The sequence below is a fragment of the Plectropomus leopardus genome, chromosome 7 (assembly GCF_026936395.1).
Source record: "Plectropomus leopardus strain MGB_pleo_1.0 chromosome 7, ASM2693639v1, whole genome shotgun sequence".
In the NCBI taxonomy this organism is placed as follows: domain Eukaryota; kingdom Metazoa; phylum Chordata; class Actinopteri; order Perciformes; family Serranidae; genus Plectropomus; species Plectropomus leopardus.
Genome location: NC_142182.1, coordinates 29,551,734 through 29,571,296, shown reverse-complemented (window position 1 = coordinate 29,571,296; position 19,563 = coordinate 29,551,734). Strand labels below are relative to the sequence as shown.

The 19,563-nt window shown below is 38.1% G+C and overlaps 1 protein-coding gene across 2 annotated transcripts in view; it reads left to right on the top strand.

Annotated features, from left to right (window-relative positions):
- LOC121949974 (cGMP-inhibited 3',5'-cyclic phosphodiesterase 3A-like) overlaps positions 1-15,982 on the top strand; it is a 98,805-nt gene extending 82,823 nt beyond the window's left edge. For both annotated transcript variants that reach the window (XM_042495857.2, XM_042495856.2), the window contains exons 12-14: positions 1,129-1,290; positions 7,001-7,253; positions 10,118-15,982. In XM_042495857.2, the coding sequence (XP_042351791.2) occupies positions 1,129-1,290; positions 7,001-7,253; positions 10,118-10,431 (729 nt within the window). In that variant the 3' untranslated portion in view covers positions 10,432-15,982. The remainder of the gene's footprint in view (positions 1-1,128; positions 1,291-7,000; positions 7,254-10,117) is intronic.
- The last annotated feature ends 3,581 nt before the right edge of the window (positions 15,983-19,563 follow it).

Here is a 19,563-nt window from a genome sequence, read left to right as displayed (position 1 = left end):
AGATATAAAGTGAAGAGTTTACATTTGAATACTTATTTCCATTTGTTGGTAACAGACAATAGAAATATCGAGAAAGAAAGAAAAGGGGGAAAAAAAGAAAGTAAGTGCAGTAACAGTAACAATGTAACCTGTACAGCATAAAGTACATGGATAATGCAGTATTCCTCAGTATTATAAGTCTAGTGTGTTCTGAGGAGATACTTGCCTCGCACATTCATACCTCTGCTCTGTTAATGTTAAAAAAAAGCTTTGTTGAAAGGGAAATGTCCAGTGGTTTTCGAAGAACAGGATTGTTTTTGCAGAACATTGCTGCACTCGCAGTACGTTCAACTCACGTCAACAACACAAAGCGCCCTGCAGTTTTTCAAGAACTCGTTTAAGTGCGGACAGAATGTTGGCTTTGGATTTGAGGATCTTGGGTTTTTCCGTTGTGAGTATTAGTACAGTGGTGGTGCTCGATGGCCAGGGCCTGTCAGCTAGCATTGAGTGCACTGGCTTGGCAACAAAAGTAACAGCAGTGTCTCTCGCTGTAGTGCAGCCCGCTCTGCTCTTCCTGGAAGCAAATTAGCTTTCTGTGAAGTACCCATCGAGTTTCGCACTTGATCTCTTGAGCTTCCTGAATCATTAGGTTAAAATGTCAAGACTATGGGAGTCAGTGGTGCTCCTTCTCAAGATCTGAAGCTCATTAAGAAAAACTAGAAATCAGCAAAAGTCATTCAGTGTTGAGATTAACTGCATGTGTTTGACTGCTGTCACTTCTGTAGAAATAAAGTAGATGCCACTCATGTAACTCAGAAAACTGCATAATTATTTATATGTTGCACAATTGGTCATAATGCATTTAAAGCATTGTACCAAAAAGGATGATTTATGTACCTTATAATAGAGGTGAAGGCTACAATAAAGAGACATTATTGCATTTGTTTCATCTCATCCACAGCGCTCTTTGATATTGCTGTATGTCTACTGTCTGATGAATTAACCCTCTAGACATTACTATGAAGAAACAATCTTTGAACAACAGATCAATGGCATCACATTTACATGACATCTACATATCACATGCTGTGTCTGCCAACATGTTTGAATATGTTAAATGTCAGCACATCATGTTTGTTCATCCCCCAGGTGGGTGATGATCCATCCACGGGTATTGACTGGTCCAACGAGAACGACAGGCTGCTGGTGTGCCAGATGTGCATTAAACTGGCTGACATCAATGGGCCTCTGAAGTGTAAGGACCTGCATCTGCAGTGGACAGAGGGCATTGTCAACGAGTTCTATGAGCAGGTGCGTGGACTGAACTTGGGCCTCCTTTGTCTTTACTAAAGATCAGTGTACCATCATGTTCGCATGCAGGGAAAAACCACAACACCTGTGCAGTATAGTACGCCATCTAATAAAGTACCTTAATACTAAATCATACCTAAGTGAGGGTTTTGTTGAGGACAGTGTTTGCGCGTCAGTGTTATCGTAATTTCTGACGTCAATTTATTATTGTAATTTTAGTTTGTATATTTACAAAATATATAGTATATTATCATGTCTTTCAGTTAGCCCCATCCTCCTCATCACTGAAGCTATGGCAAGAAGAATTTAACACCAAATTTAGCTCTTAAAAATAGTGTTTGTTTTTGTCTTATCAAATATAAATCAGCTTTGTATTTTGAAATTTCTAAATTCTGATCTGTTTCTCCTAAACCTGCCTTTAGGAGAGATAAGGTGCTGTGCTCTTAGGCTTCTCAGGGGTTTCTCAAGCTCATTTTTAAGCCATTCAAGTGTTCATACAGATCTTACTGTTATCTGAAATAGATTACTGTGGTGAGAGAAGAAAAGCAGCCTTTTAAGATCTTAAATCGGGCTGAGACAAAGAACAAGGCTTTTTCTCAGAAGCCTAACTTAAGAAGAGTGAGAAAATGGTCAAAGTCTCTCATTGATGTAACATAGAGCTCAGATATGTCTAGTAAAAATAGGCTAGACAAAGCCGTTATCTTATTTTGAATTTTACTTTCTTTTGGGTACACATATTAAAAACAGGGTTCCCACATTCATGGAAAACCTGGAAAAGTCATGTAATTTCACAAGCACATTTTCCAGGCCTAAAAAGTCTTGGAATTTGTAAAAATCACGAAAAGTTTTGGAAAATTCATGGGATTTTATTGTGTATAATGAAATTCTTCTAATCTTCAGGGAAATAACCCAAGTAACATAAGGGCAAATTTCTTTTCTGTAGATGTCTCAGTAACATATCTCTGACATGCATCAATGTGTGACAATGTTTTTTTCACTCTCTCCTATGTTTCTTTATTTTCTCCCCACGTTCACTTCATGTATGCTAGCTAGCTGATATTAGGTTTGAATAGAGTCAACCCTGGTGAGTTCGAAAAATGCCAGGCAAGTGTGGTGAGTAAAAAAAAAATAGTATGGGTCCTTAAAAAGTCATGGAAAAGTTTTGAAATTTGGTCCATTAAAATGTGTGGGAACCCTTTACAAAAAAATAAGATTCAAACAAAAAATTACAAAACAGAGGTCTGCTTCTCCACTTGTGTTGTTCAAAGAACAAAGTAAAGAAAATATAGAATATTGCAACTTTGTCTTTTCAGCATCACAACTGCAATTCATGCCTTGTCTTAATCTTAACCATAACTTTAAAGGTGCGGTATTTAACTCTGGAGGAAGATAGCTCATTGTTGAGTATCCAAAATGCAGACACTTTAGGTTGGTATTAGGACTGAATCTCCAACCCAAAGCGTATGTATTTGACTAATTGGGACTAATTGAGACTCAACAATCAGACATCTCCCTCCAAAGTTACATACAGCAGTTTTTATATAAACTGTAATTCTTAATTTATCTGTAATTTTCAGTCTGAAAACCAACCTCTAAACCTTCACTGTCAGATTGTAAGCTAGTTAGTATTGTCTTTACTATGCAAATTGTCCTCATTCACACACACACACACACACACACACACACACACACACACACACACACACACAGCAAGTGATAAATATACTTCAAGTACTTTCTCACACTGTTTTCTCTCAAAATAAAATAGAGTAGAGGAGCAGAGCAGAATGAATCCTAGTAGCACGCTGTGTTCTTCAGACACACTCATTCTATATTGTCTCAAATTCCACACAAGCAAGTACAGATAATGAAATACAGTCCCTACCTCTTTATTTTCTTCTGCACATAGACTTTGTACTTGAAGCTTGACTGGTTTTGCTCCCATTAATTCATTTTTCCCTCAGTTTCTGTGACATATAGAGATACTAATGGCAGCGCTCCTTCTGAGAGCTGTTATTGTGTGAGGAGCTGTCACAATTCCACAACAAGGTTTATGCATCAGTTCAATTATGTATTCTTCTTTTACATTATAAATTGACATGATATTTGCATAAGCCGAGGGAACCGTGGAGACAGTAAAGGTGTCTTGTAGTTTTTGCTGTCAGAATGGGTTAATGATTACCATGAATGCTTTATATGTTTGGCTTAATCGTCAGTGTAATGATATAATGTACACCCAGTTGCCACTTTATTAGGTACACCTGTAGAAATTAATGCAATCCAATACTCTGCCATACATTTTATCTTGACAAAGTTTACAGTGTTTCTCCATTGTTTTGCACGTACTTTATATGGAAAGGCATTTCAGTAACAGTTTATTTTGAAAGGTAAGCAAATTCACTATTAATTTGTTGCTTATTAGCATATTAATAGCATGTTGGCTCTTATGAGTCATTAAAGCATTTATTTGTGTCTTATTCTGCATGACCCTATTTCACCACCACAGGGTCCTTAACTAAGAGTTTTCCCCAAATAACCCCCTGTTTACTGATTATTTATAGTAAGTAAGTAAGGAAGTTTCAAAACATGAATTACCGTCTTAATCTGCTTTGCTCAGTATGGGCCTTATAAGGTGGTAGAGCCACAAAAATGGTCTGTTATGGTTTGTTGTTGTTTAGCAGAAGACAAAAATAAACATGTTAATAGTGTCAAATAAATCTAAATGAAGTCTAATCCAATCTAAATCTGAGGCGTGGTCTTGCTCATAACCAGTTCACACGTCCTTAGCTCACACCAAGTATTTACCCGCACAGATTCCCTGTTCTAAAGTTGTCTCGTCTTCACACATAAAGCATCACAGCACACAACAACAGCAATGAACAGACCTGATTCTTAGTAGACGTGTATTAAGATTCACAGGTTCTTTTCCAAAACTAGAAAAATACCCTTATTAATGGAACAATTCAGAGATTTTCAGACATATCTTTTAAAACGTCTTTTCTCTTAAGAGTAGGGTCTGTTATTGCAGATGTTGTGTGATATAATAAATTCAAGTGTTCAGACGATACAACTTTAGAATAGAGAACCTGTGTGGGTTAATAAACATTAAGCATGTAGTGAATAAGTTATGAGAGTGAGTTGACCTCACTTTAGATTGGGGAACATATTCTGAGTTAGAAACACTTAATTTTGACTTGTTTGGGCACTACTGAGCAAAGCATATAAAAAACATAATTCATGTTCAACTTCCTTAATTACTGTTGGTAATTAGGGAGGTTCTCAAAGGAAAACTCTAATGGCCCAGTAGTTGTAGTGTATGATCATGCAGAATAAACCATAAATAACTACTTCATGATGACTAATACAGATCAAATATGTTACTTATATGCATGCTAATAAGCAACTGGTTAATGGTAAATGTGAGTTAATCCTTTGAAATCTCAGCAAATTGGCTCAATTTCTTTCGAAGAAGAAGTTATCATTTGTGGTTACAAGTTAGGAATTACAAAAAAATCTCTTCCTCTCTCTCTCTTTCTCTCTGTTTAAAAAAATTCTCAGGTCATTTTCTTGCCACGTTTTACTTATTTCCTGAAATTTGTGTGACATTTCTCATCCAGTTGCTCAGTATCTTTTTGCCATGCTTTCAAAAGACATCAAATTAACTAACTCAGGTTTCAGAGGTTTAAATGCATGTGAAAGGCATCTGATTTTGACACAAGAAAGTTAATGTTGTTCCAAGTTTCAAAGAGTTTAATGTAAAGTGCAACCGGTGTTTCTGATTTTTTGTCCTCTGTATTGACATAACGCGGGGGCCAGGGGTAGAATATTAAATACACCTCTGAACATAATGCTGTCCTGTGCAACATCACTATATAACTGTGGCTACAATGTTAAATCATGTAATTGAATTAACATCCTATGACTTTAAACATAATGGGCATCATAAAAGTAGACGTTATGGCAGAAGAGTTGTGTTAGATTGGATGAGATTTAACAGGTGTACCTAATAAAGCAGCCACAGTGAGCAGTGCTGCTATAACAAACTGAATCCAGTAATGCCTTCAGTCTAATGCCACCCTCAGTGACCTTTGTTACAGTTTGTCCCCTTGGCACTGAATGGCTGCTAATCTCTGCTAATTGCCTCTGGGTCAAGCTCAGGCCCTTATGCACCCTGCTACTTCATCTAGGTGACACAGCCAGCTTATTACAAACCACTCTGCGGTCTGTGTGGGGGGGCACACAGTGCTGGAGGCTTGCAGGAGAAATGCTCTTCAGTTACAATAGTTTTAGTGCTGTAAGATGCGTTGACGCAAGTAGGGTGCCCAGGCAACTGTCACTCAGATGGAAGTAGCGGATGCTCATTACACTGACAGCCTTGAGAGTTCAACAACCTTGAGAAATGCAGCAGTGCTTCCTCAATAGTGTTCAGGCATGTACACAAAGCATACAAACATCTCAAAGTGTGCCACTGAGTGTGTTCCACCGAGCAAGAAAACGTGTTGCCAGAGTCTCAAGATGAGATTTGCTGAGAGGCTTTTTGAAATTGATGTGTGAATTGAAATTATGATGTGTGAACCAGGATCTGGGTGTCTGCATCACAATACTGGATGAATCTCTTGGCTTACAGTGACTTATATACACCATAAATCCTCCTATGAAAGGTATTTATTTATTTGTAAGGCTCAGTTAGAATTCAAGTGGCCACTGAATTCATAACTCTGTTTCTGAAATAGATCTCAAAGGCATTAGTCAGTCTTTCGGGAGAGCCAACCTCGCAGTGCCTCAGAACTCGTCAAATTCCAACTTGTTGTGGATCCATCTCAGATGTTTTGATCACTCTCACTGTGCTCGGCAAGAACAAAAGCAAGCTATTTTGAAGTGTATGTGTTCACTAGGGGTCAGTTAGCAAGGCCACCAGGACAGCTTGTTATAGCTCTTTGTCATTGCGATCCATTTAGACGTATTATACGGCACACATGCTGCTGTCCCTCAGCCTTCCCACTTTATTCTTTTATGTTCTTTCGAATATTAAAAGTTGAAAAAAAGGAAACCAATTTAACAAGTTTAACAAGTTAAATAAATCAATCTTTTTAAGTTTTAGCAACTTAAGTGAACCAAGTTTTCTGTGCTATATATCTGTGTTGCAAACTAGTCAGTCATATTTGTTTTGTTTTTTTGGGGGTTTTTTTTAAACATGTTAACAAAACAGAACTTGCAGATCTCCTAACTTCATCATTGGCTAATGAATCCTCTTTGTGATCAAGTCAAGTTGACTAACTTGTTTTACTGCTGTTGTTAAGGGTAATTTCACTTGTCATCCTTTAAGTTGGAACAATACAAGTAAATGCAGCCAAATTTTAGTAAACTGAACAATTAGATTTAAAGTAAACATACATGAAGATTAATAATTATATTTACTTTCCTTTTTCAAGGCAATCGGTTTTCAAGATTATTTGAAATAAGATCAACTTGTCAGATTTTACTGTATATTTAGGCACCAAATACCAACATTCTTACTCTGCGTGGACTCAAGCCTGTCCATTATTGTGAGACAAATATCTTCCGATTTGATAGACGTAGCTCCCGCATCTATCCCACTTATTCACTCTGGCCGGAATAACTCAGTTCTTTTGGAATAGTGTGTGTGTTTAAATGGGAATCATGCTGTGTCTTGGCTTTCGTGCACTAATGTGGGTCATGTTTTACATAGGGCGATGAGGAGTCAACCTTGGGCCTTCCCATCAGCCCTTTCATGGACCGAGCAGCACCACAGTTGGCCAAACTCCAGGAATCGTTCATCACGCACATCGTGGGGCCGCTGTGTAACTCATACGATTCAGCCAGCCTCATGCCTGGACGATGGGTGGAACCCAACCCAGAGGCAGAAGAGCCGGAGATCACGGAGACTGAGGATGAGGAGGATACCGCAGAGGAAGACACGTCCACCAGCTCAGAAGCATCACGTAAGCACTTTGGTCTAAAACAAAGCGTGGCACAAGCATAAACTGGAAGTAATCAGAAACATGTAGCCTGGAATGCTTTTCTATGACAATGACATTGACATATACTCTCTTTATATAGATTTGATTTTGCAATATGATATACTGCAGGACATTAAAGGTATGCTATGCAGGAATTGCAAACAACAACAACTTGAGCCTTCCTATACTGCTAAATACATGTGTCTTAATGGAAAAGCTGATATTTAAGCAAGTTAACTAAGTTAACTGCCAGCACATGTCCTTTGGAACAAAACGCTGTGTCTTCCAGTTCTCTTCAGATTCCAGATTCCTCCTCATTTTGGAACAAACTTTGTACGCTCAACATTTAGCCTCTGTATATTTGCATTGTTTTCAGCACTGTGCCCACAGTTTTTGTAGCTTACTCTTTGATACATGCTGCTTTGGGTGAGGCCGTACCTTTTTTTATAAAGAACTGACCTCACCTGTTTTTAAGTGGGAGCTGCACGCTCATAAACATTCTGAACACAGCAAAATTAGAAGAAAATGAAGACCCTTTCAATGCACAAAAAACCACTGACACACGCTAACATCTGGCTTTTTTATTTAACAGTTAAGTTTACTGATGGCATTCACTCCTGGGTCATATGTCTCTGCAGTAGTCACGGGTGTTTCTCAGCTCCAGCTCCTATCGGCAGTGATGAAAGTAAAACACCTGGGTGGATGCACTAAATTTAGCCCCTTTGCAGGTGCAATGTAATGTGACTGGCTGCCAGAAAATACCGCTCTGCCCAAGCAACACTCGATTATTGTTCCTAATTAATTTGCAACAAGTTTGAAACACAGGTTGAATAAATAAAAAATATAAAACGGAAGTGACCACCATAAGATTTTCACTGGCCTCCACGTTGCTTTCTGCTACCAATTTATAAATACAGTTATATAAAATATTTTATCTGGTTTTCCCATGTTTAAAAAACTTGCGTACACACACTAATTTTGGAAGAAAAGGGGTATAAGAACAGGGCAGAGTCTCTGAAGATAAATACAACCCCACACACTCCTAGTAGGTCATAAGTGATGATTGGGAGGGATTACTTTTGTATGAGTACATACATTGTAAGGAAAATCCTGCATAGTATCCCTTTAAATAGTGGCTTCTCTGAGCAGTGAGAAAGAAATTAGTTCAGCAGTTCAGCAGCATTTTAAGCAGTTCTTTGTATCTCAAAAAACGTTCAGCATTGGATTACAAAGCCTCTGTATATACAGTAAATGCTAATGAGAACTCATTGGAAAGCCAAAGGGAAGTGCTGTTTTTAGGAGGCTTCTAGAACAGCCTGGGAGTAACACTATACATCTTTTAAGGCATATTTATACTGTAATTTATACAACAGTCCATCCCCGCAGCTTTAATATTTATATTAAATAAAAAAACACAAAAGAAGGGCATTTTTGTGATCTGGAACTGCTCTTGTGTAACTCTGTAGCCCCTGACAAAAAGGTCTGACCGCATAGTCTGACAGAGAGACCAATTACTGCTTAGGCAGTGGGTGTGTTTGCTGATGAGAGACTATACTTTTAACCTCCTGAGACCTTCTTGTTTTGTATGCATTTTTAATTTCTCCTAGCTATTAGGAATTAGTAGGATATGAGAAAAAATTAGCATTTTCTTTGAGCAGGAAGTAGTTTGGGGGGAATGTCCTCATATGGGTATGATGAGTTTAAACAGTGTATTTTAATGCCTTTACTTTCTTGTGCCAAAACAAACTTGCCAACAATGCACCATTTGTTCAGTGTTTTGTAACTCCATGGGTAAGGGGCATAGACTCCATAATTAATGGACATAGCTACCATGACGTCACACATTAGTACCCTCGAGTTTTGCATTTCGGTCTTCGCCATCTTAAATTTTATGGAGCAAGGAGTGACCATATCTGGACGAGAGGTTGGAACTGTGGAGGAGTGAGGGGAGGATCCAACTCACAGACGGTAGCAATGCCTTGCAGACAGCCTGTCACCCAAGTAGCCCCGCCCTTAAATATGGGTGACTTTGGCTCCTACTAAAAAATAAATGGGTGAGTTATAAAAAATAAAAAAAATTCACCCCCTGTACAGTTTTCATGAATGAGGAAATTAGTTTAAACCACTTTTTTTGTGCCAGGCTGTAAACATGTTTATTTCTGCAGTAAAGTTGAGCATTTTAACATGAGTTTCTATGGGGATTTACTCTGTTTTGGAGACCAGGCTCAAGTAGCCATTAGAGGAAGTGCAGTTTTTGGTACTTCTGCATTGACTCAGCTTCCTAGGTTGCTCTTAGATGGTTAGGTGTCACTGTTTGAGTCTAAAACTGTTCATTTTTAGTGCCTGAACATGGCTGTGTAAAATATATCTAAAATCCTTGTGATTTGTTCATTCTGTAACTGCATATGAATTTCCCTTGCTCTATCTAACTTGTTACTTTTGCCAAATTGGTTAAATCTGTATGCTATAGCTAACATAATTAAGCATAAATAAACAAGTTTCAGCAATAAAATTTGATCAGATGCTGAACCGTGTCCATTTTTGTGTCAGGATCAACTGTAGACTGACTTGGCAGAGATGGCAGCCATTTTTATTTTACATGATTAGTGTATTTTTAAAATTAAATGTAATGTACAGCAAACCCAAAATGTGATGTCCTTATATGACAGGGGTGTCCAACTTTTTTGAATGGGGGCCATATTAGAAAATGTGAAAGTACCTGGGGGGCAGCTGCTTCTCACATCATGTGGGTTATTAAAAAAAAAAACTGTACAAATAAGACATTGTTTAATTTTTCGGTGTAAAAAAATTGGCTGTCATTTTAATTAAGCTTTTTTTTTCTCCAGAGAAAGTAACTCCCAAGAAGAGAAGGAAAGTCTTCTGCCAGATCACCCAACACCTGCTGGAGAACCACGAGATGTGGAAGAAGGTGATCGCAGAGGAGGCGCAGAAACAGGGCCAAGGAGCAGAGTCTGTCCATTTAAACAATGTAGCTGAGCCAATCCTGGCTATTCACGAGGAGGAAGAGGAGCCAGGCAGCAGAGAGGAGCTAGTAGAAGGAGAGGATCCAGAGGAGGGGGTGGAGGAGCCGGAGTGGCCCGTGTCTCCGCAGGAAGACTCTAAACCTCCAAAGGAGCTAGAGGAGGGGGACCCACAGTGAAACAGCCCATGGGAAATATGGCGTCAGTCAGGGCAAGGATGTGAAGAAGTATTTCTTGTTTTCTTATCCTATCAACTGACTCCTGTCTTTGCCAGCACATCACTTAGACACAACACTGTAGATGTTTGGGAAATGTGTGCCTATACAGAAAAAAAAACAGGGTGGCATAATTTGTGCTTTACACATTTTATCTGAATATCTGATTTCACCAAACATTTAAAGGAGATTTCCATATTGCAATACAGGATTATTTGTGTACTTTGGGATACAGACTCTTTTGCTACTGTCAAGAGAAGAGGAAGACTGACTTGCACAGACCTCAACCCAGCGTGGTAACACAGGACTGCAGAAATTTGCTGCCAATTTATACATAATTATTTTCTGAATGCAATTATATATAGACACCACAGTTACTTGTACTTGTGTTTCAATTTTAGCAAGAGTTTTTGAGGTCTCATGTGGACCATAATATGTTTTTTTTCTATATATGGATTATAAAGGGAGTCAATCAAATGAGGAACATTGGAGTATCTTTTATTCCTTTCTACTTCTGCCAAAATAATTCACTTACCTATAGGCTTTAGCATACGAATCCAATAATTACACATCTTTTGTTTTACATTTGTTGCCAAATTAAGTACTTTATACCATTAGCTGTGGCCATATTACTTTAAGAAGGAGACTGTAAGGCTCCTTACTCTCTGTATGTGTGTGTGTGTGTGTGTGTGTGTGTGTGTGTGTGTGTGTGTGTCTGCCTGCATGTTTAAATTAGTGCACTTAAATGCACACTTCTCCTGTAGAGGACATCCTAGATAGATTCAGCAGCTTTATTCATGCCATCTCCAGCCCCAACGTGAATATAGTGGTTACAGGGTTCACTGTCACAAGTGTTATAGTCTAGAGGCCTTCACTGACAAAGCAGCAGAAAGTAGTTTGAATCTGTGCTGAATACGAGACCAAAAAGGGAATACAGTTCACAGAACATTCACTAATACTACCAAAGTGTTGCAGGGAAATAAAAGGGGAAAACAACAGAACATTGATAAAACATAAAGAAAAAGGGTATTTGAAAACAGCCATAGGTGGGCTAAGGTTTACACTGTCTTTCTTTTTTTCTGTCAGTTTTTGGCTCTCTGACTTTGTGTTTGGACTCAGTGAGCTGTTTTATACTCTATACTCCTCATATAACAACTTGCAAATGATGCTGACCTATGACCCTCAGGAAAACCTCAAATGTTGAAATTCAAAGTAAACATCTGTATCACCTGCGAGGACATGAAGTTACAAATATGCAGGGATATTAAGATAGTAAGCTAGTTTAGGATATGTTCGTAAAAGGTTCAGAGCAAGGCTCAATATCATGTCACAACCTCCCGGCATCTTTGTAGATAAACACAGTGAATCTGTCTGAATTCTCCTCCTAGCACCTCAGGGAGAGGCTCATTCTCTCAGAGTCGAGAGTAGACAGGAAGTCAGCGTGCAGTTCTTCTGCAAAAGAAAGTCCACTCTGATTTTTGAAATTTTGTCCATGGTGATAAAAGAGCATTGGTGCCAGGCTGTGTGTGAGAGCCGAAAGAATAATCTAAGGCTAACTGCTGTATGTAACGCCAGTAGAAAAGTCTTTCTTTAGAGAAGTGGTTCTGCGGTGCAGTAAAAGTTAACTTCTCAGTAATGACTGAGATGATGGTGATGGCAGCAGTATGTTATATATCACTTAATCACTTTTACTCTTTACAAAGCAAATTTGTCATTTGGAATTTCCCATGACCCAATTTTCTGACATATACGCTCAGTCATTTAAATTTTGCCCCAAACTTGTCCTAACATTTTTTTGGCAGATGCTATCTGCCCCCTGGTGTCTATAGCCAACAGTGCTATTTAAAATAGTGTGTAAATAGCCAATGCAGTATTTGCACTCGGGTGTATATACCTGGGCATCCTAGTGACATCAAAATACAACAGGGGTCTATTCAGGACTCAGTGTGCATTCATCTGTTGTATTCATCCTAAAATCTAAAAAATAATGACTATGTCTAAAAAAAAGAAACCAATGGCTTAAACCCCATTCATCCACCACATCTTACTTCCTTTATGGACTGATGTAACCAGACTTTTCTGGCAGCATTTTTGTGATATTTTAGTTGTAAAGTTACCACTTTAATCTCGAAGAATGTCCAAGATTGTCCAGTACTAGCCCTACCCATGACCTCTTTGCCCTAATCCTAACCTATAACAAAAAGCAATGACAAAGTGCTCTCTGAGAGTTTCCAACAGATGACAAAAACCCTTCTTAAACATGACTTTGAATGGAATTTAGTATAATAACATTACTGCACAAGACTTGTAATCACATGATATTCCCTTTCAACTGAGAAAATGCCACGACTTAAACCAGTTACATAACCAGCGGCACAGTAGATGGAGTCAAACGCAAAATGTCTCTGAAGAATGTCCCACTTCCCTTTAATAATTCACATTTACATAGAAAAAGTGTCAGAGAGACCATTAGTGGATCTCAAGTTGGATAAGTGAAGCGTTCTACACTGAGTTGGCAGGTCAGCTTTCTGTCACACATGAGTGCAGTGAGGCAATATGTAATGAATTATCCACTGCTAATCTTTTCGAGTTCTCATGACCCACATGCACATCTGAATCTCTCAAGCACTGATTTCTCATCTCATACTGTACCACTGCTCTTCTCCATAACATCAGTGCTCTCGGACCTTCGTCCCCCACATGATCATGTGTATATCCATAACTCACCCTGTGTTCGGTTGACTTCTGGAAGAAAACGTTGTTTTTCTCGCATGTATCCTCAAGTGAATGAAGAATGCAAAAAAGGTGAATGTTCTTGATGAATCTAAGTAATCGGGGACCACATTTAATTTGTTAATTTAATTTAATTAACAACAGCTAAACTATATGAAAACATCCATTTACAAACTCACACGTCTCATGCATACAAGTCTCATTTATGTAGTTGTGTGCTCAGTGTTTCCCATTTTCACTAAAGCCTTACTATTTAAAACACTTTAGCATAAACAGTGCAGGCATGCTACTCATCCGTGAATGAGACCATGTTGGTACAACTGTTTGAAATAGTAAGGTTTTATTGAAAATGCATGATTTTGGGAAGTGCTGAGCATACAACTGCATAAATGATACTTGCATTTGACCAGCCTGTTCTTGGCTTAGAGTTTGTAAACAGATGTTTTGATATAGTTTTGCTGTCTTTTAACGCCAACCCCTATGACTTCAATTTATCAAGAATGTTTGCTTTATTAGAAAAAAAAAATCCTTCCAAATGCAATGGAAAATAGAGTTAGTAAATGTCACACAAAGAATCATTTGTGGGTGAAGTATTCCTTCAATCTGATCCTCAAAAAGCTGAACAGAACACAAGTCAACCTGGATATGATAGAGCTTCCTGTTATTAAAATAATATCAGGTATAGAACATTGTGTCCTTGTGTTCCTGCAGATCCTGCATTAACATACTCTATTACCACCCAATGTTCCCATCCGTGGTGAACAGCACACTACATCCATAATGGCCTGTTAACTGCTGCCCTGACTCTGCTACAGTGTGGAGGGGGACGGAGGGACTCAAGCTGCAGCGTAGACCACACAAGTCGAAGATAATTGGTCGACCCACTGATTATACATGCATTAGAGAGTCATTATATCAGACCAAACTTGTTAGCAGCCACTGAATCAGAAAATGTTTGTTTTTTCTGGCCTCTAATGATCATTTGTAGCCTCACTTACTGTATTTTTATGACCACCATCAACATGCCTGCTGCTTTCTGTATGTTCAGTTCATCCCTAATGAGCTGTAATCACATTACACACACAAAGGACACATTTTAGTCAGCATTTTTGAAAAACCTGAGTCAGGGTTGGGTCTGATTATTCTGAAATGTAGTCAGTTTCTAAATACAAATTACATGGCAGATTTTGTAATAAGTAACAAAATCCACTTGATTACAAAATAATGTAATCTGAATCTTCTGGGTTAATTCTAAATGGGGCTGTCAGTGTTAATGTATTCATTTGATGCATCAGCATCCGTACATAACAAGTTTTTTCTTTTTTTTATCACATAAATCGCCAGCCAACATTCCTGTCTTTAAAAGCTATACCTGAGTTATGATATGAGTGATGATACTGGTATCACGTGAACCTTTGAAAGCCTGATGAATCCTGTGGTATCAACAATGTCATGCTAGGACAGGGGCTAAAGTACATGTTATTCCTATGCTCTGAGACAGGCCAAAACATTTTAATAGCATCACAGGAAAAAGAAAGGGTTAGGGATCTTAACATGACCACATCAAGTAAAACATTCGCAGGCTTTTGTCAGGAAGTTTCCCTCAAACAAGTGAAAACAAAAATGACAATTTGTGCCAACAGTGCTCCAATATGCATGGGATGATGCAACTTCCACTTCGAGTTTCTATTTCAAGCCTCCAGGTTGTATAATTATAATTATATCAACTTTCCACAGTTTCTGCTTTGTGAATGTGTCAATGCAGTATACAGTGTGTGTGTGTGTGTGTGTGTGTGTGTGTTCGTGTGTGTGAGAGAGAGAGAGAGATAGTGTGCGTTTGGATTTGTTTGAATTCTTCCATCAGCCGCTCTAATGTGACTCTGTCCTGTTATTGGCTGGCGTTTACTTTGGAGTAGAAGCTGCTTTTAGTCATAAGTTGAGGTGATGAAACAATGAAGGGTAAAGTGATGCAGTAAGTAGTTCTTTAATTCTTCTCAGATACTCAAATGAAATTGTTATTCGTTGAAGGTCCGATACTTCTTCTTGCGCTTCCTCTTTGATCTGCCAAGTGCTTAGCCGGCAGATCGGAGATCCTCACTGGCAAGTAGAGCATTCATCACACAACGTACCTCATCTGGAAAGGTGATGAGATTCTGTCCACTGTGTTAGTTTGTAAGTGAACTCTTTTTTTTTGTTTTTAGAGTGGACTATGTATGCATTTTGCCCCCAGTCACATCAGTCTTAAGTCAACACTTTTGTATTTGTCTTAATTGTTTTTTATTTGACTGTCATACTTATTCACACATGAAACATAATTGTAATCGTGGGAACCAAACAAGCTTTACAATTATGTAAAAAAATGAGTATTTTTATATAGTTGACACATGATTAAATAATTGCTTTCTTCTCACTAGTACCTTGCACTTACCACATGTACTAATACCTACACAAGAATATGTCCAAATACACAGTATTTGTGAAAGTAAAATAATTTTCTGGCAGGCTGATGCTCCATTTTGTACAATATACATATATGCTGTACAGTAAAGAAATTTTAAAACTACAAAAACTCTTTTAGATATACATTATTTATTTTTACCATTTTGTAATTTAGACACTATACTGTAGCTTCAATATTGCCAGACTTACTGGAAGTGCCTATATTGGTATTATGTATCATACAGTGAATATATTTGAAGATCATTAGAAGTTGTCACAAACTGAACCATGTGGATGTTGTAATGTGAATACAATGAATTACAAGACTATAATTTCTGTGGTATCCTCTGTGTCCTTGTTGTGTTTATTTTTCATATTTTGATTTATGTTGACAATCTGCTTTATATTACACACCGGGCTTTTTTAAACTTTGATCCTAGACACTTTATCCATTTTCTTATCATTTTAAAGTGTTATTTAAGTGCAATTCTCAAATATTAGAAAATGTTGAATTGGTTAGAAACTGACAAAGATGCACCAGTCAAGTCCCCCTCTGGCCACAGATGTCTGTCTTTGTGTTGTAATTAAATGAGTGTGTATAGAACATAAAAAAAAATGCCGAACTGAATTATGACAGTAAAGTTTTGAGATTTGAGAGTGAGTTGAGAGTGAGGCTAAAGGACACATACGCACACATGCACACATACACACATACACACAGACACACACACAGACACACACACATACTGTTGTGTTACAGTAAGTCAGGTGTAGCAGATGGCCGTGGTTGAGAACTCCAGGATAGGATGTAACAGGGAGACAAAGACCTGGAAAAGTTGATGTAAAAAACCAAAACAACATACTTTACATAAACACAGCTTTTGTTTACATACAGTGTTGATCTGTTTACCCTGATGATGAGATTATTTTTAAGCCTCCCTGTCACAAACAACCATGTTGGAGGGTATTATTTTTCATGTTGTCTGTACGTTCATCCATCCCATTTTTGTAAACACGATATCTCAGGAATGACTCCGCTGACTTTTTCCAAATTTGGCACAAATGACCACTTGGACACAACGATGACCTAATGAGATTTTAGTGGTCAAAGGTCAAAGGTCGAGGTCGAGGTCAAAGTGACGTTGTATCCGTCTCATTCCCCTGAGTGCAATTTCTCAGGAGGGCCTTGAGAAAATGTCCTCAAATTTTGTGCACATGCCCTCTCAAGGATGAACTGATTACATGGTGGTGGTCAAAGGTCGAGGTTTTTTTTGTTTTAACTTAAGAATTTTTATGCTAACTGGGACAAAATTTCACACAAACATTTATTAGGATGATATGATGAAGTGATTTTCTATCCAAAAGGTCAAAGGTCAAATTCAATGTGACATCCTAATGTTCTGCGGAACGACTTTTTTGGCCGGTTTTCAACACCATAACTCATGAACAGAAGGGGAGACATTTGGTCAGATACTGAATTGGTGGCACTGATCTTGGGTGCCAATCTTGACACTGCGCTGCTTGTAAAGTTCTGTGCTGCTGGGTTGAGGATGTGTGTGTGAGGCATCCATGCTTTTTTTTAGCATTGTCATCTGCCATGGCTACAAATGAGTCTGTACTGGCATAGATGTAAACTGGCAGAGGCATACAACCCCAAGGTTGTAATTCTAGTTTCCATATTCATAAGCTTTTATTTTTATTAAACTCTTGCTACAGTTGCTGCAATTAACCACAGCAGATGACACTGATGAAACACTTCTGAAGAGAGTAAACAGTCACAAAGTGTTTTCAGTCATTTGTTTATGCTGCTGCTGGAATCTCCTCTCTGTAAAGATCTTCATCAGTGACCAGAGTTCTTTCTAAATAATGCAATAAGGCACTTTAATGTCTATATTTCACATATGCTGAAGTTACATAACAGATTATATTTTAAAACAAGAGAGCGAGCATGTTCTCTTCCTGTTTGAGATTTTGACCACATCAAGTGTATTAACCTTCAGCTGCACTTGTAAACCTGTATATTCACACAAAAGGTTTTCTAATTTGACCCAAAAAAGAATTTGCATAAAGCAGACTATTTCCAATTCAGATATGGGAATATCACATTTAAGGTTAGGTGATATAATAAAATACTGCTGAGGATCAGAAATCAGGACTGCCCTGTACCTTAATTTTTTTGCGTTTGATTCAAATTTTCTGGATTTGACAAAAACATACATGCCTGTCTCTGTCATTTCTGGAAAATCTATTACAATAGGCTACTGATATGTTGATCAGTGACACATGTTACCCATTCCTAATCACACTATAAGAACTACAGCCTTACACAGTGTCACTTTAAGGAAGTGAACCAGTTTTGTACACCTTGGGTATTCAATAGGTAATGTTGGAGAGGGGTATGGACATGCTTATAACAAGCAGGTCTGTTGTATATGTACCAGTTATCCCCATGGCAACAGAGAAACTTGAGAAATGAGGTCTGACTGCCCGGTGTGTCAGCAGGCTCAACAACAGAATTATGACCTTATGTAGCAGCATTAAGCATTAAAGAACCATGCATTGGTACCCATCAGTTTTGTAGGCTTTTTAATGTCTTTCTTTTATGGCTGTCTTTAATGTCTCTCTATTTGGGGTAAGTTGAGGAAACCAACACAACAAAAATACAATTCATGCAAACACCTGAGCTCCATTCTGAAATTTGATTCAAACACTTAGTTTCCTGCATTCTGGTGGATTTTTTTTCACCTATTTGTGCCTTTTCTGTGCCATTTTATAGTTTAAATGTCTTCAGATTTGATCAAATAAGTTATCTGCTTCTTTCATGTTTCTATAGGGTGCAGCAGGGATGATGTGTTTTGTGTAGGCCAACATAAAAGTTGAAATCACCCTGGTTTCCTCAACAAAAAGTCAATGGGATTTTTCCATTGGACTTTGGATTACAGCCGGAAAATAAACTCTGTGGCAAACAAACGTTTATGATGCTAACATTTCGTCTTTTTTCAGGAGGATTTCACAGGGAGCTGAATTATCCTCAGAGGTCTCTTCCTCTCCAAAATTTCACATCACAAATCAATGTTTCTCTGATGCTGTTAGTCGAGTCGCAGGACATGCCTGAGGCTAGCACCTGCTAATGTGTGCTAACCATTATTCTCTGATATCTTAAGATACAGATGTTTAGGGGTTTTTTTTACAGGGAGCCGAATTATTGGCAGGGGTCTCTCCCTCCCCAAAACAAACTGACCAGGCAATTAAAACCAATGTTAACCCTAAAAAAAGCAGTTTCACATTACAAATCAGTGTTTTACCAATGCTGTTTGACAAGTCATGGGACATGTTTGAGGCTAGCACCTGCTAATGTGTGCTCACTTTTTTTCTATAATTTAAGATAGACATGTTTGAGACGTTTTTACCGGGAGCTGATTATTAGTAGAAGTCTCTCCCTCTCTAAAACAAACAGACACTGTAATCTAAACTAGCAAAAATGCAGTTTTGTGTTTAAAAAAAATGAAATAAAAAAATCTGTGTTTTTTCTATCCTCTCGTTGCAGACGGGCTGTCAGCTTCAGCGGACAAAGCGAAAAGGCGAACGGCCCTATCTAAAGACAGTTTTTTTTCCGTACCACGTTACTGTAGAATCAACTAGAAGCCTACATACATGTAAATGGCTCATTTTATGATAACAAAGCACAATGATTCTTATTTTTAGGTGATTTTTTTTACTATATTCCATTTCTGCTAATATATTCCCCTAAATCCTACACACACACACTCCTTTAACGTTTACAATTTACAATTTTACAATCCTCCTAATAATCCTCTCAATCAGGGCCAGCTGTTTTCTCAGGTGAGGTGAACTCATGTGAGCAATCTGTATGATGGTTTCGCTCAGCATATTTTTATTGTTGCAGACATCCTCAAAAGCTGT